We start from the raw sequence: 16,068 nt of genomic DNA on the forward strand, positions 1-16,068 counted from the left end.
CTAAGTATAATGTGTAAGTTAAGTTTTGGCTTTACATATTAAGAATGTACATGTGTGTGATTATACGTACTAAAACTCTTCTTGCAATCTGACTTCCTGTGAGCTTTCTTCATTATAAATTCTTCCACCCACATTTATCACTGCAGCAGCAGCACCACTGGCCATAATGCATAATTGCAGCATGAGAAGTTTTAGGCAATTTTCATTGTAAATTTTGGTATGAGAATTTATAATTGGAAATATTAAAAATAAGGTCAGAATGCATAACTTTCAAAAGGTGGCTCCATTTCATCTAAAAATCCTCGTTCAATTACTCTCCAGCCTCTAATCCCACTTCATTTGAAGACTACACTTGGTCTTGATTCCCTGTGTGCATTCCACAAGTGGCTATCGAGACCAAGGTTATAACATTTTTTTAAAGAGGAAATCGATTAAGTATTTCAAAAGGAAAAATATAAAAGCAGTGGGTATAGGGTAGGATTAGAGTAGACATTTAGGTGGATTTTATGGTCTCAATAGTGGCGGATGCTGAGAAGTTCGCCGCTGTTGAGGACTGCAATGGTACCGTAACAAGACTGTAACTTCCGGCATCATACTTGTGCCAAAAATGGGAAGTTGCGGCATGCTTCAAAGGGCTCTGGAGGAACTCTCGCCAATGGACCTGCTGAGCTACTTTGTAAAGCGACAGGGACCTGTAATTCATCTCACTTATTTATCTCCCCAGTTCTTATAACTGCCATTTGTTTCCCCATTCTTTAATGTTTTAGCTTCAAAATCCACATTGCCATTTACAAATATCTTACTGACCACTTTGCCTCAAGCTGCCCTACATTTTCCAAGTCCCTTCCTTCAACCTTGTTTTCCACCCTCTGCTTTTTTGAGTCAATCCCCCTGCATTACCACAGTTCTTAGCACTTTCAAAAGCCTCCCCAGAACTTATGACATTATCCCTGTTTCAAGTCATAAGATACTCACCACTTACTATTTTGTGGTGAAATTCAGACCTTGGCAGAAATATTAGGCTGTGTCACTGTTGAGTGAAATATGCATTTCTGCCTTTTGGTTTCTCTTTATTTTTTCATGGGATGTAGGCATCGAAGGCAAGGACAGCATTTGTTAACCATCCCTAATTGCCCTTGAACTTGGTGCCTTGCTAGGCCATTTCAGAAGGCAGATAAGAGTCAACCGCATTGTTGTGGATCTGGAGTCATAGGTAGGCCAGACCAGGTAAGGATGGTAGATTTCCTTTCCTAAAGGACATTAGTGAACCAGATGGGTTTTTACAACAATCAAAGTTAGTTTTATGGTCACCATTACTGAGACTAGCTTTATATTCCAGATTTATCTTAACTTTTTAAATTCATTCATGGGATGTGGATGTGGACGTCGCTTGCTAAGCCAGCATTTATTACCCATCCCTAATTGTCTTTGAAAAGGTGGAGGTGAGCTCCCATCTTGAACTGCTGCAGTCCATGTCGTGTAGGTACACCCACAGCACTGTTAGGGAGGGAGTCCCAAAATTTTTACCCAGCGACAGCGATATATTTCCAAGTCAGGATTGTGACTGGCTTGGAGGGGAGCTTCCAGGTGGTGGTGTTCCCATCTATCTGCTGCCCTTGTCCTTCTAGATGGCAGTGATCATGGGTTTGAAAGGTGTTGCCTAAGGAGGTTTGGTGAATTCTTGCAGTGCTACTTGTAGATGGTACACACTGCATCCACTGCACGCCGGTGGTGGAAGGAGTGAATGTTTGTGGATGGGATGCCAATCAAGCAGGCTGCGTTGTCCTGGATGGTATCGAGCTACTTGAGCTGGGAGGTGAGTTACTCACTACAGGATTCCTAGCCTCTGACCTCTTATAGCCACAGTACTTATGGATAGTCCAGTTCAGTTTCTGGTCAATGGTAACCCCAGGATGCTGATGATGGGGATAGTAGGGGATTCAACGATGGTTATGCCATTGAATGCCAAGGGGCAATGGTTAGATTCTCTCTTGTTGCAGATGGTATTAACTGGATTTGAACCTGTGTCCTCAGAGCATTAGTCTGGGTCTCTGGATTACTAGTCCAGAGACATTAGTGCTATGCCACCATTTCTCCTGCAGGTGTATTTCAAAAGCCATGTCAGTTCAATTGTTAACTAGTATTATATGAAGACCATGGAATGATGCTGGGGGAAGATGATTTTTCTGTACCAGGATTAAAAAAAAAGGCAATGTGTATGCCTTTAACTCTAGTTTTGATTAACAGCTTTATTTAATTGTGAAAGATACCTTTAGATATTTCTTTGTCTTAATTCAGATATCAAAGCTGAGTGTGGTGGAAAGGCAGTCAAGTTTTGCCTAATAACTGATTCTTTAGAAAAATTTCAGTTGCAGCAAGTAGTTGACAAGTCATGGCCAGTGGAATACTCGAATTACACTTAATTACACAGAACTCTGTTGTACAATAATTTAGCTATGTTTTATTGTATTGTAATTTACTACAGCTTTGTGGGCTGGTAGTTGTACAATATAATAATTCGCTGTTAATGCAGCTTCTACAAATGACTCCCCTGTGAACTGTTCACTGAGAAAGTGTTTGATGTAATGGATATCAATCAAGTGACTTAGGCATCATGTGGAAATTCTATATGTAATCCAAAGATAATAAACCAATGTTTATCGAAGGTACCTTATCTAAAAGTTCCACAGGCACACAAGACCTTGCTTTGCTTCACAGGAGGGCTGAGGGCTTGTGTATGGGAGCTGACCTTTGGGTTGCATGCAAGATAAAGTTTCTGGGGAAACCTTGGCTTGTAGCACCAACATCTTATTCCCCTTAATTGCTAATCTGTGTCCTTCTCACTAAACTCCCCACATCTTTCTTTTGAAGACACCCCTTAAAATCTACATCTGACCAAGTTTTTAAGTCAGCTTTCCTAAATATCTCCTTTTTCAGCTCATTCAATTTTTGTCTGATTATGCTCCTTTGATGCACCTTGGGGATGGTTTACAATATTAAAAGTGCTACATAAATGTATTTTGTTTGTTTATACTGCTTTTGCAGGGTTGTTGGCTGGGTGTGCATTTTCCTTGAAAATGAAAAGAATGAATAAATAAGAAACTGCAGCTTTTATTTTCTATTGTGCCAAGATTTGGTAGTTGACCCCATTTCTAACTCTTTTATTTAGCCATCAAGCTCCTCAGACAGTGAAGTCCCAGAAAATGAAGTAGTCCCAGGAAGTGGGGCAGAAGTGGAGAAAGAAGCAAGTGATGTGGAATCTGACAAGGGCAGCATTGAACAGAGTGGAATCAAGAAGAAGCCCCTCCTTGCAAAGGTACACCCTTACAAACAAGGCTGTTGTTGGTCTTTATGCTTTTTTAGATATCTAGCCTTGTTGAGAACGAAGCTTGTCTTTCTGCCCCTCCTCCCCAATTCTCCATATTATCCCCATCTTTCCTGAAGATGCTGATTCATGCTGAAGTATGGTTGCATTTTAACTGTTTGCTCGAGCATCGTGTCAGCTTGTCTCACAGGTGGTATGTTCACCTGAGTTAGTTGGTCAACAGTTCAATATCAACTTAAGCTAGGGTGACATTTCAGTGCAATCCTAAAGGAGTGTTTGTTTGTCAAAGGTGCTGTCTTTCGGATGAGGGATTAAACCAAGAACCCACTTGCTTGTTCAGGTGGGTATGAAAGATTTCACAACACTTTTCAAAGAAGAGCAAGGAATCCTAATGGGCCAAAACCTCAACCAACATCACTTCTTTAAAAAAAATAGAGTAAATAACTAATCGTCTATGTCATTGGAATTTGTGGGACCTTGTATGCAAATTGGTTGCCACTTTTGCCTGCAAAATAGTGACTACATTTCAAAATATTTTAATGGTGATGAATCATTTGGGACATTCGAAAGATGTGAAAAGCCTTACGTATGTTGGAGATCTCTCTCTCTCTTTCTTTGTGCCTCTTTCTGTATGCCCTGTCCTGCTCAAGCTCCCTCTTCCTCTCTCTCTCTCTCTCTCTCTTCGCGCTCTCCTGTGACCAGAATACCAGGACGATGGTATGCATTCTTGTGATTTCTGAGCAATTCTTATTTTGGTTGCAGCTTTTCCCCAAGCTAAGTGGAGAACTAATAGGAAGGCTTTTGATTTGCAACTACTCCTACAGCCCAACTTAGAATTTGGCTCTGAGGCCCAGTTTTAAAGTTCACCTATCTATTGATATGCTGTCAGCAGCAGCTGCATAGCACTTGTACTGACTACAGTACATTATCAATAAAAAAATGCTATGAAATGTTTCCTCCAGTGCTGTGTAATTAAGGGATGGTTTAAATGCTTTTTCTATTATTTGCACTGTTACAAACAGGTACCGTTATATTCTTTGTTATTTATTCTGTAAAATTGCATTGTTAATGGTGACTAATGGCTCTACTAAACATTAATGCTGCTGTCGTCCTAAGTAATGTCATGCAATTTCAATTGTGTATTAATACACTATTGGCATAATGAAGCAATGGTTTAGAGTCCCTCAGCAGCAATGCTATAATTAAAGCTGGTGAATTACTTTGGTGCATAAGACCCAAAACAACATATTGGATATAATAAACTTGGACGTGAGGCAATATTTTAGATGCTACGACATTTCTTTAATCTTTTATAATGAAAATAATTCCTATTTATATTAATGGTCAATGAACAGAATTTGGTCTCCATGAGGAGTTTGCGTGGCTGGTTGGTTGTAGGGGAGGGGAGTGGAAATTAGGCTGATGGGGGGGTCACAGTGTGCAAGCTTGATGGGCCATGCTTCTTCTGTCCTTCATTTTTGTTACGTTCAAGTTTCAGGAGTAACCTGTACCATGCAGTGTTCCCTAACATTTAAATCTCTAACATCTGTAACTTTCTCTGATATTGCTTCACGACAGTAACTTGATTTATAATGGAAGGCAACCCAAATTTAAGTAAAGATTGGATAGAACAACATCGACATAGAAGTATTGTTGGGGTTACCACCCCAATTTCATGGTGCTAAATATGAATGTATTTGATTTGTTTATTGTCACAAGGATTACAATGAAGTATAATGGTGGCCCTGTAAAATATTGGTATTGTGCCCCGTTGAACTGTTTAGGAAACATATGCCCAGAAGCTCAGCAATAGAAATAAGAGGAAATGCTGGAAATAATCAGCTGGCCTAGCAATACCTGAAAAGGCAGGTTAGCATTTCAAATGTGGACACTGTATTAGAACTGGAAAATGGAAGATGAGCTGCTTTGTAGGACTGAGCAAATCAGAGGATGTGGGAGTATGCCAGATATCAAAACACTATTAGGGCAAAACTGCAACCAAGCTTAACAACCTGTGAAAAGATTTTTAAAAATAAAAATGGACAAGAGTGGAAAATTACATCAACAACATGCATTTACATATTGCCTTTAATGTAGTAATCACCACAAAGCACTTCATAGGAACTTTTCAAAATAAAATCTTGATCAAAGGGGTAGGTTTAAAGGAACATCTTAAAGGAAGAGAGTGTTCTGGATATTCCAGAATTGGAGGAGCACAGAGATCTTTGAGGGTTGTAGGACTGGGAAAGGTTAGAGGTGGAGAGAGACTTGGCCAAAGAGGAAGAATTTTAAAATTTTAAGGTACTGTTAAGAAATGTCTAAATTTTAACTTCAGGGCATGTTTGAACTTTGTCAGGTTTCCCACCCAACAGCCAGCCTGATTGACAGGCTCGCTGTTTGCCTGTTGAGAAGGAAAATCTTCAGTAAGGTTTAGTGATAGTGGGGAGAGAAGGAGTAGTGAAGAGATCACTGAGTTGGGTCAGACAGTTTGCAAGGATGGATTTGCAGGGTTAGTTTTTTTTATGCCTGGAAGAAACACTCCTGCCCTGACTGGCCCACCAGCAGTGCTGTAGAGGCACTTTACTTCTGGATCCAGCCCAAATAACCCCTCTTTACCTACTAGGTTTTCTGATGCCCGGAAAACCGGCCAACAGAAGTTAACAATAGAAAGAGTGGATCGGTCAACTGCCCTCATATTGGCTCCGTGAAAGCCAGAAATGGGCGGATTTGAAAATGTTAACTTTTTAATTTTCCGCTCAAAATTACTTCCAACACCTTTCAATAAACCAGTGTAGACTGTCATCAACAATGAATGAAGACCATTCTTGGCTAAGCCCAAGATGTTTGTCAGTGCTTGGTCTTTTTTATTGACTGACCCCATATGAACATACGATTAGGAGTAGAAGTAGGCTGTTCGGCCCCTCAAGCCTACTGCACCGTTCAATAAGATCATGGCTGATCTGTTTGTGTTTCGAGTTGCACATTGTCATCTACCCCTGATAACTTTTGATTCCCTTGCCTAACAAGAATTTATCTATTTCTGCCTTAAAAATATTCAATGACCCCATCTCCAGCACCTTCTGAGGCGGAGAGTTCCAAAGTTGCACAACTCTCAGAGAAAAAAAATTCTCCTCATCTCTCTCAAAAAGACGACCCTTAATTTAAAAAAAAATACTCCCTGGTTCTGGACTCACCCACAAGAGGAAACATCCTTTTCATGTCCACCTTGTCAAGCCCATTCAGGATACTACATATTTCAATCAAGTCACCCCTCACTCTTCTAAACTACAGTATAAACTAGCCCAGCCTGTCCAACCTATCCTCATAAGACAACCCACTCATTCCAGGTATCAATCTAATAAACTTCCCCTGAACCACCTCCAATACATTTACATCCTTCCTTAAATAAGGAGACCAAAACTGCACACAGTATTCGGGATGTGGTCTCACCAATGACCTGTATAACTAAAGCATAACATCCTTTTATGTTGAATTTCTCTCTTAATAAAAGCTAGCATTCCATTCGCCTTCTTGATTATGTGCTGTACCTGTGTACTAACTTTTTGTGTCTCATGCATTAGAACACCTAGATCCCTCTGCACCTTGGAATTCTGCAGTCGTTCTCCGATTAAGAAATACTCGTGTTTCCCCTTTGATTCACATACAAATGAACAGCCTCACGGCTAATATGGTACCTAATTAACACTTCAGCGGCCAAGTTCACCGACCTGTTTTCATGACTACTGGTTAATGTTGAGTCAAAAATATTGCACTTAACTTTATATTTAAAAAAACTTATGAATTAAACAAATTCTGTTCAATCAAAACCCAAAATGCTCCCATGGACAAGCAAGACCTTTGCTTCCCAAAATAGATTATCTGTAACAACCTGGTTCTATATTATTTTAAAAGTAAACTAAACCTATAGAATAATCATCAACTATTAAATTAATGGTATTAAATTCAATGGGGACTTAACTCAAACAAAGCCACAATACTCCTAACCTGGTTTTTCACTTAACTAGGCAGCAAAGAAATAAACAGCCTGATTCATCCAAAGTGAATTTCTCAAATATAGTTACAATTTTAGCAGTCTTTTTCAAATTAAGATTATCATTCTCCAGTCCTCAATATGATACATTGATGGTACAGAGCGATCCTTTGGGCAGACAAGATCCTCTTATTTAGGATGTAATATATATTGTGTGGGGCTTGAAGCATTGTTTCCTCACCTTCGTAGTATACCGTTGGCCCAATTTAGCCCTTTAACATTTTTTTAATGGGTTTGCATATTGCTCTCAAAATTGAATCAAAAATGAATATTAATAACAGAAATCAAACTTGCATGGAGTTCCAATCTGGCTGTATTTGTCTAAAGTATTAGAGTTACACTGTTGTTTTGTGGCAAGATTTTTTTGAACCATTTAATATAAGAAATCATTCAAGCAAAGCAGAAGCTGAGAATTTCTGAAGGAATGGGGATTTTATTGGAAAGGTTAAGTTTTGTAGCCAGTATAAATAGTACTTTCCAGTCTTTATATATTTACCAGTGGGAAACTAATGAAAGCATGTCTAGAATAGCTCACATTGTAGTATTTTTACCTCTAATTCAAGTTCATCAAAGCTGCCTTTTTTTTTAAAGCAATAAATCCCAACCAGCAGCAAACAAATGCTGATCAATGGAAAAAAAAATTACATTTGCTCTTTTCTAAATCTGTAGAAACCACCTCCAAAACGTGCTCGTAAGTCAAGTGATGAAGAGGAAGAGGAAAGTGGCTCCAACTCGTTGGAGGAGAATTCTGAAGCAAGTTCTTCAGAATCTGAGAAAAATAGTGACCAAGTAAGTATAAACACTAAATGTTGATTCTCTGAAGAGAAAAATACTAAAAATGAGTTTCAACCTTTTCCCATTTGCGTACAGTTTTTGCAGAATATAAGAAATAGGAGCAGGAGTAGGCCATTCAGCCCTTCGAGCCCGCCATTCAATGAGATCATGGCTGACCTTACACTTCAACACCATTTTCCTGCACTATTTCTGTATCCCTTGATGTTTTTAATATGTAGAAATTTATCAATGTCAGGATGAGATTTTCCACACCTGCCCGCCGCTGCGATCTTCCGGTCCTGTCGCAAGTCAGTGGACTTCTGGCTGGGGCACCACCTCGCCCACAGCCCGTCCCACCTGCGACGGGGCCGGAAAATCCCAGCCTCAGTCTTGACAGTCTCAGAAACATCAATTGACAGTCTTCTCTCTCCACCCACCCCCTGCCTCCCCCACCATTTCAATCTACGGTAGAAAGCTCTCCTGATGGCTCACTGAATTTATTTAGTGAGCAGCTAAAGCTAGACAGGCCAGAAAGGTCTCAGATTTGTCCTGGTTTGTGGTGAACTAGTTGACTGCTGCTGAGATGATACTTGGTGCTTCTGAGTTAGTGAGGAAGAATCTGTCCACTTTGAATACACAGCAACCAAGGTCAGTCCCCAGGGAAGCCAGCATTAAATCTTTTTGATTTGTTTCACGTTTCTCCCTTTAGGAATTCACGCTAGAAAAGAAAGTAATTTCCAGAACACCTCGGCGAGGCCCTGCAGCTGGAAGGAATAAAAAGGTAATTGGCATTTTCAACTTGGTGACTGAGTTGCACTATATTAGTGTCTGGTTGTGAGAGGCTAACTGAGCTCTCTTGATAGAAGATTGGAAAATGCCTGATTGATTAATGACCCAAAGGGCCTAATTGATTAATGACCCAAAGGTGTAATTTTTCTGGTATAATGAATCAATTCAAAGTCCCAATCTTTATAAGTTTAAGTTCCTCCGAAGTATAAAGTAAAGGAATTTACTTATTTGCCATTTAGCCACATACACATCTACCAGTTTACGCAGAAGGCTTTTACTTTTACGATGGAGTTTGAGAAGCCATAGTGGATTTCTATTGAGATAAAGAAAGCGTTGTTAAGGGATAGGGTATTTTTTGCAGAAGTAAGCACTCTTGGTGATAGATGTGGGTTTTGAAGCTCCCAAACAAGGCACCAATGTTGTGCATTAATTTTCAGTATGTGGGTGCATAAGTGATGGACAAATGTCTTCTAATTTCCACTTCAGAAATCCAGCAAATAACTTCATTAGATGGATAACAAAAACAGAATTACCTGGAAAAACTCAGCAGGTCTGGCAGCATCGGCGGAGAAGAAAGATGGATGTTCAATTTGCCCCAAAAATGTTTAATACCTATCTGTCTTTTTAAATATTTGATTCACATTTTTCACTAATGTGAAGCAAGTCTTTTCTCCATTTCACAGAATCTCACAGCACAGAAGAGACCCTTCGGCCCTTCGAGTCTGCACCGACATTTGCTTTTAGAAATAAAAACAAAAAACTACTGCGGATGCTGGAAATCCAAAACAAAAACAGAATTACCTGGAAAAACTCAGCAGGTCTGGCAGCATCGGCGGAGAAGAAAAGAGTTGACGTTTCGAGTCCTCATGACCCTTCAGCAGAACCTTCTGCTGAAGGGTCATGAGGACTCGAAACGTCAACTCTTTTCTTCTCCGCCGATGCTACCAGACCTGCTGAGTTTTTCCAGGTAATTCTGTTTTTGTTTTGCTTTTAGAAACATTGAAAGAAGATTGGATCATTCATTCCTTCTGTCCTGCTCTGCCATTCTGTTAGATCACTGATGATCTGTGCCTCAACTCCATTTTCCCACCTTTTTCTCCATATCCTTACCTAACATATCTATCTATCTCTGCGTTCAAATCTCTACTTGTTCTCTAGATTTTTAGGAGTTTGGAGTTGAGGAAAGGGAGGGAAAGAAGAAATCCATATTTCTACTACCTTTTGTGTGAAGTAGTACTTCCTCATTTTGCTTCTGAATGACCTAGCTCTAATTTTATGATCATGCCCCCTTATTCTTGATTCTCCCACAAGAGAAACTAGTTTTAGACTTTGATTCAAAAGCAGAATTTCTAAATTTGTGGATGATTCTGAATTGAGAAAGATAGTCAATACTGAGGAGGACTGCACAAATTACAAGAAATTATTAAATTTGCAGAATGGGCATATAATTGGCAATTGAATATCAGCATAGATAAGTGTGAATAACTGCATTTTAGTAAGGAAAATAAAGAGGTCACACATTACTTGGAAGCTAAGAATCTCGATGGGGTAGAGGAGCATAGGGATCTGGGTATACAAATACACACATCACTAAGTGCTGTGATGTAGGTCAATATAGCCATAATAAAACCAAACCAAATACTAGGGTTCATTTTCTAGAGGGATAGAATTGAAAAGTGGGGAAGTTATGCTAAACTTGTATTGAACCTTGATTACACTAGAGTATTATGTACATAAATGGAGGCCGTATGAAAATGATGTAGAGGCACTGGAGAGAGTGCAAATAAGATTTACAAGGATGACACCAAAACTGTGCGGTTACACTTATCAGAGGAGATCAAACATACTGGGCATCTTTTCTCATGAAAAGAGAAGGCTGAAGAATGACTTAATAGAGGTCTTTAAAATTATGAAGACGTTTGTTAGAGTACACACATAGATTGTTTCCATTTGTGAGGAAGAGCTAAACTAGAGTCTATCAATGTAAGATTAATCACCAAGACATGAAATAGGAAATTCAGAAGAAGCTTCTTTAACCACAATGGTGAGGCTGAAGCTTGTTATGCAACTCTGGTGTCCTTTTTGACCTTGATTTGAGCTTCAATCCTGTAACCTGTCTATAACCAAGACTTAATGGGCCTGAACTTCCTCAGAGTGGCAATCGGCATCGGATGGCCACTCCGTGCCCAATTTCTTAGTTGAATTTTTTTCTCAGCCTGTCTTGCCCAACCTTTCGACAGGCCGGGTGCAGTGCGTCCCCGGGGCCTAGAGTGGTGCAGCTGAGTCGAAGGGTAGATTTATAGGTGCTTAAAAGGTCAAGGAGAAGGTAAATGGATAAGATTTGGTGGGGGGCGGTTGGGGGTTTGGGACGTGCAGGTCAAGGTTGGGGGGAGGTCAGCTGTTGGAAGGTCAGTGGACGGGAATGTTTGGACCTCGAGTAGTGGGAGGGCTGGTGGGGACAGTGTGTCGGGCCTTGGGGGAGAGGGGGTTGGGTCTCAGGTTGGGTCGATCCTGGTGGGGGGTCAGGTCAGACCTGGCCTGTGGGGAAGGTGGGGGGTGGTGAGAGTTGGGCGTGGAGGGTGAGGGGAGAAGAATCCTTGTCGGGGTAGGGATGGAGGGGAAGTTGGGGGGGGTGGAGGGGGGGGAGAGTTTTGGGGGCTGGTGGGTCAGGTGTGTCGGGGAGTCCCATGTTGGGGTGGGGGTTAGACCTTTGGCATGTGGAGTCCCATGTGGGGGATGGGGATTCCCTTGGGTCTGTAAATAGTGACCCAGAAGTTAGAAGTGGTTTTAATCCTTTTAACTTTTTCTGGGTAATTGTTGGTGTAACCCATTCGGAGCCATCCGAAGTTTGCAATTTAAATTGCATTTTCGGATGGTTGTCAGTGCAGGGCAATTGCCCAGGGGAAGCTTGCACTTCTGGGAACTTCTGAAGGGGATTCCCCAGTGCATCCCTGGGCTACCACCGCGCCAAAACCACGCCGGGGAGCTCAGATGTTACGGCCCATTACTGTATCCCTATCCCTTATTCGCACTTGCAGCTCGGCTGTTTCAAAATCATGTGCTTACTTCCTAACCCATATTAAACTCTTGTTGACCTCAACTAGCTCCCTATGCTCAATGCAGCTTTTTAAAAATACTTTCATGGGATGTGGGTGTCACTGGCAGGGTCAGCATTTGTTGCCTATCCCTAATTGCCATTGAACTAAGTGCCTTGCTAGGCTGTTTCAAAGGGCTTTTAAGGGTCAACCACGTTGCTGTGGGTCTGGAGTCACATCTAGGCCGGACGAGGTAAGGATGCATGTTTCTTTCACTAAAGGACATTAATGAACCAGATAGGTCTTTATGACAATCAATGATAGTTTCATGGTCACCGTTACTGAGACTAGCTTTCATTTCCAGATTTCATTCATTTAAATTTCACCAGCTGCCGTGGTGGGATTTGAACCCATGGCCCCAGAGCATTGGCCCGGGCTTCTGGATTATTGGTCCAGTGACATTACCACTGCATCTTCCATAAACTTGCTCCACCATCTCTCTGCAATCATCTCTAACTCTCTCTGTGTCTCTGAACCCATTTGCTTCAGCTGTGGCCTCCTATGCCATGGAACATAGGAGCAGGAGTAGGCCATTTAGCCCATCGAGTCTGCTGTGCCATTCAATATGATCATGGCTGATCATCCACTTCACTACCTTTTTCCCACACTATCCCTATATCACTTTATGTTGTTGGCGTTTAGAAATCTGTCAATCTCTACTTTAAACATACTCAATGACTGAGCTTCCACAGCCCTCTGGGGCAGAGAATTCCAAAGATTCACAACCCTCTGAGTAAAAAAAAACCTCCCCTCAGTTCAAAGTGGCTTCCCTCTTATTTTGAAATTGTGTCCCCTGACTCTAGACTCCCCAGCCAGGATAAACATCGAAACTGCATCTACCCTGTTTATCCCTTTAAGTATTTTGTAGGTTTCAATGAGATCACCTCTCATTCTTTGAAACTCCAAAGAATATAGGCCCAGTTTCCCCAATCTCTCCTCTTAGGACAGCTCTGCCAACCCAGGAACAAGTCTGGTGAACCTTCCTTGCACTCCCTCTATGGCAATAATATCTATTCTAAGGTAAGGGGACCAAAACTGCACACAGTACTTCAGGTGCAGTTTAACCAAGGGACTATTTAATTGAAGCAAGACTTCGCTACTCCTGTACTCAAACCCTCTTGTGATAAAGGCCAACATACCATTAGCCTTCCTAATTGCTGCACCTGCATGTTAGCCTTCAGTGACTTATTGACGAGGACACCCAGGTCTTTTTGTACATCTACACTTTCGAATCTCTCACCATTTAAGAAATACTCTGCATATCTGTTCCCCCCACCGAAGTGGACAACCTCACATTTTCCATATCATATTCCATCTGTGATGTTCTTGCCCACTCACTCACTAAGTCTGTCCAAATCCCCTTGAAACATTTCCCTTCAGTTCCCTCCCTTTGGTTCACCATTGGTGGCAGAGCCTTCACCATCTTGGCACAACCTTATGGAACTTGCTTACTAAACCTCCTTGCATTACTTCCCTCTCTGCCTTTCAGAATCTCCTCAAAACTTATATTTCCATTTGACTCTCTGTGTGCAGTGTTTTGGGACATCTTATTAGTTACTTATTAGTGTTATATGCAAATGTCATTGCTTGCAAATTTTTGAATGATTTATCAAGCACTCAGGCTTTCCTCCCCCCGGATTAATAGGCAAGGTATTCATTGTTTTCTATATAAACCTTTCTAGAAGTATGACTCTGATGAGGAAGAGGAAGAAGATGAGAAGCAGGATGAAGATGAGGAGGAGGAGGAGCAGAAGAAGCAGGTACAAGCTAAGGAAGATGATGATGATGAAGATTATAAGCGAGAATCTGACTCCGATGACTCCATAAAGAAACCTACCAGAGGCAGAAAACCAGGTAAGACAATGAGGGTCAATAGTTTCTGCAGTCAGCATTTATTTCCATAGCCACTGGTAATGTCCAAACATTGAGTAGTGAACTAGTCCATTATTAGTTTAATTATTTACATAATACACTTAAACATTAATCAATTTGAGATCTGTCACAAGTATTAGTATTTGCAACCTATCTTTCCTATGATGGATTAATTAAGCAAAATAGATTATGTAGCTTGCTTTTTTCAAGGTCCACAATATCTGTAACTTTCTAAAGGTACTACAACGTAGTTAGTCTATTATGTTAAAAAATATAGGACTTAGTACAACCAACAGGTAAATTGTGAATTTCAGATTAACCGCAGGCCGATTCTAGAAAGAACCTCTTCCATCTTCCTCTTTCTTTTCAGCAGCTCAAAAGAAGACTCCAAAACCCCGAGGGAGGAAGCCAAAGGTTGAAAGGTTACCTTCTGTCTCCAGCAGCCTCAGGTTGGTCAAATTGCCAAAATCATTGGTTTTGCAAATATACCAAACTAAATTTCCAAAGTTACTGGAATTGAATGAAGTATATGTTAGTATGTTATAGGAAAATAAATTTTGGAAATCATGTAGAATTGTCTACATAAAGATTAAGTTTGGTACAGGTTACTTTGATATGAATATAATGATAAATAAAAAAGGATCTATGACTTATGCTGAAGAACATTAGTCACTGCTCTTTAAGTAAAGGCCATTGGCTCCCTCCTTTCCTTTTTCATACAATTTACCGGCTTTACAGAGTTGCACTATGTTATAGGTATTAATTCATCCAACCTATTATTCTAACCATCTTATCAGTTTTTGGCCATGATTACAGAGCTAAAAGCTTGGTATAGCCTTTCCTAACTGAAATTTGTTCATTCCTAAAACCATAGCTTGAACACTGCCACTTAATTTTACCTTGTCATCTCTCACTGCTAGTTGATGCATCATGGGCTCTGACCTTTTTAAGTGGGTTTCTAAATATGTATTTTAAAAGACTTCAAATGCTGCCCCAAAAGCCTTGTCCTTTGACCGGAGAAGCTATTTACAGCACTTCCTTTTACAACCCTGCCCTATCCCTACCCCTCAGTAGCATCACCATCACAACTACCAACAAAGATATTTGCCATTGAGTGAGTGGTAGATTAAAAATAATATATATTCTAAAGAAAAGCTAATAAAGTTATTTGCATGTTAGTACTTCTGTAAAGTAATTGTTATGTTACAGGTGGGGATAGGAGAGAACTGAAACGCTTATCCCCTTTCCCTTATTGTCTGTAATCAGTGTGTTTTTGGAAAGGAAGATGGGTATGTTTCTCAACTGCTGAGCGTGTGGTCAATTTTTAAATAATCAGCACAAAGATTTTGTGGGTTTAAATAAAGAGAATTACTATTTATGCATTCAACCTGCTAGTCCATGCGTGCGCGCTCACATGTGCGTGCGCTCGCTCTCCCGGGAAAATTTTCTCATCAGGAGGTCAGATTTCTGTTTTTTTGGTCTCTGAAGATATAGCAGTCTCCAACTTGTAAAAAGGCATGCATGTTACTGTCTTTTCTGCAGTTGCTGTTTTTTGCTGTGTTCTTTGCAGACTGCTTAGTTTCTCTTGGGATAAAAGAATTTGTGACCCAAAGTCAGTTTTGGTGACATGATATTGTCCACCCAGTGTGATTTAAGGCTAGAAGCAACTGCTATACAATGGATGGGGTGGGTCTGTTCACACCTACTTATGATAAACTGGCTTCTGCAACTTTCTTTAAGTTTCGAACTTGGAGACGTGGGGCTGGATTTTACTGTCCCCACTGAGCATATTCTTGGTGGGGGGGCTGGGAGGGATGGCAATTCCACCACACACACACCCCCCCCGGAACTGTTCCCCATAACAAGGTAGGTGGGCAGTGCTGAAACGAGTAGCTCACTGGCCATTTTAAAATAAATAATTAAGGGTCATCTGAGCTTGTTAACAAGTTAGTTTGCCTGACTAGCATGCTGCTCACACCATAATACAGTTGGCGTGAGCAGGCGGGTGGGAATGGGCAGGTTTTTTTAAACACAAATGCTTAAAGGGTGGGAAGGAAGGGGGTTACACGCTTTGGGGAGGTGCCCTGTGCTCATCGGGGGCATCACCCAAAACTTTATCCCACCCTTCAATCTCTCCTGCCTGGCCTCCAAAACCACCCCCT

General features: G+C 40.8%; 1 protein-coding gene across 2 annotated transcripts in view; it reads left to right on the forward strand.

Annotated features, from left to right (window-relative positions):
* Positions 1-16,068, forward strand: part of hdgfl2 (HDGF like 2) — a 62,600-nt gene that overhangs the window by 27,047 nt on the left and 19,485 nt on the right. For both annotated transcript variants that reach the window (XM_078555693.1, XM_078555694.1), the window contains exons 4-8: positions 3,170-3,316; positions 8,046-8,165; positions 8,860-8,931; positions 13,717-13,888; positions 14,277-14,355. In XM_078555693.1, the coding sequence (XP_078411819.1) occupies positions 3,170-3,316; positions 8,046-8,165; positions 8,860-8,931; positions 13,717-13,888; positions 14,277-14,355 (590 nt within the window). The remainder of the gene's footprint in view (positions 1-3,169; positions 3,317-8,045; positions 8,166-8,859; positions 8,932-13,716; positions 13,889-14,276; positions 14,356-16,068) is intronic.

The sequence above is a fragment of the Cetorhinus maximus genome, chromosome 13 (genome assembly GCF_964194155.1).
Source record: "Cetorhinus maximus chromosome 13, sCetMax3.hap1.1, whole genome shotgun sequence".
Lineage (NCBI taxonomy): Eukaryota > Metazoa > Chordata > Chondrichthyes > Lamniformes > Cetorhinidae > Cetorhinus > Cetorhinus maximus.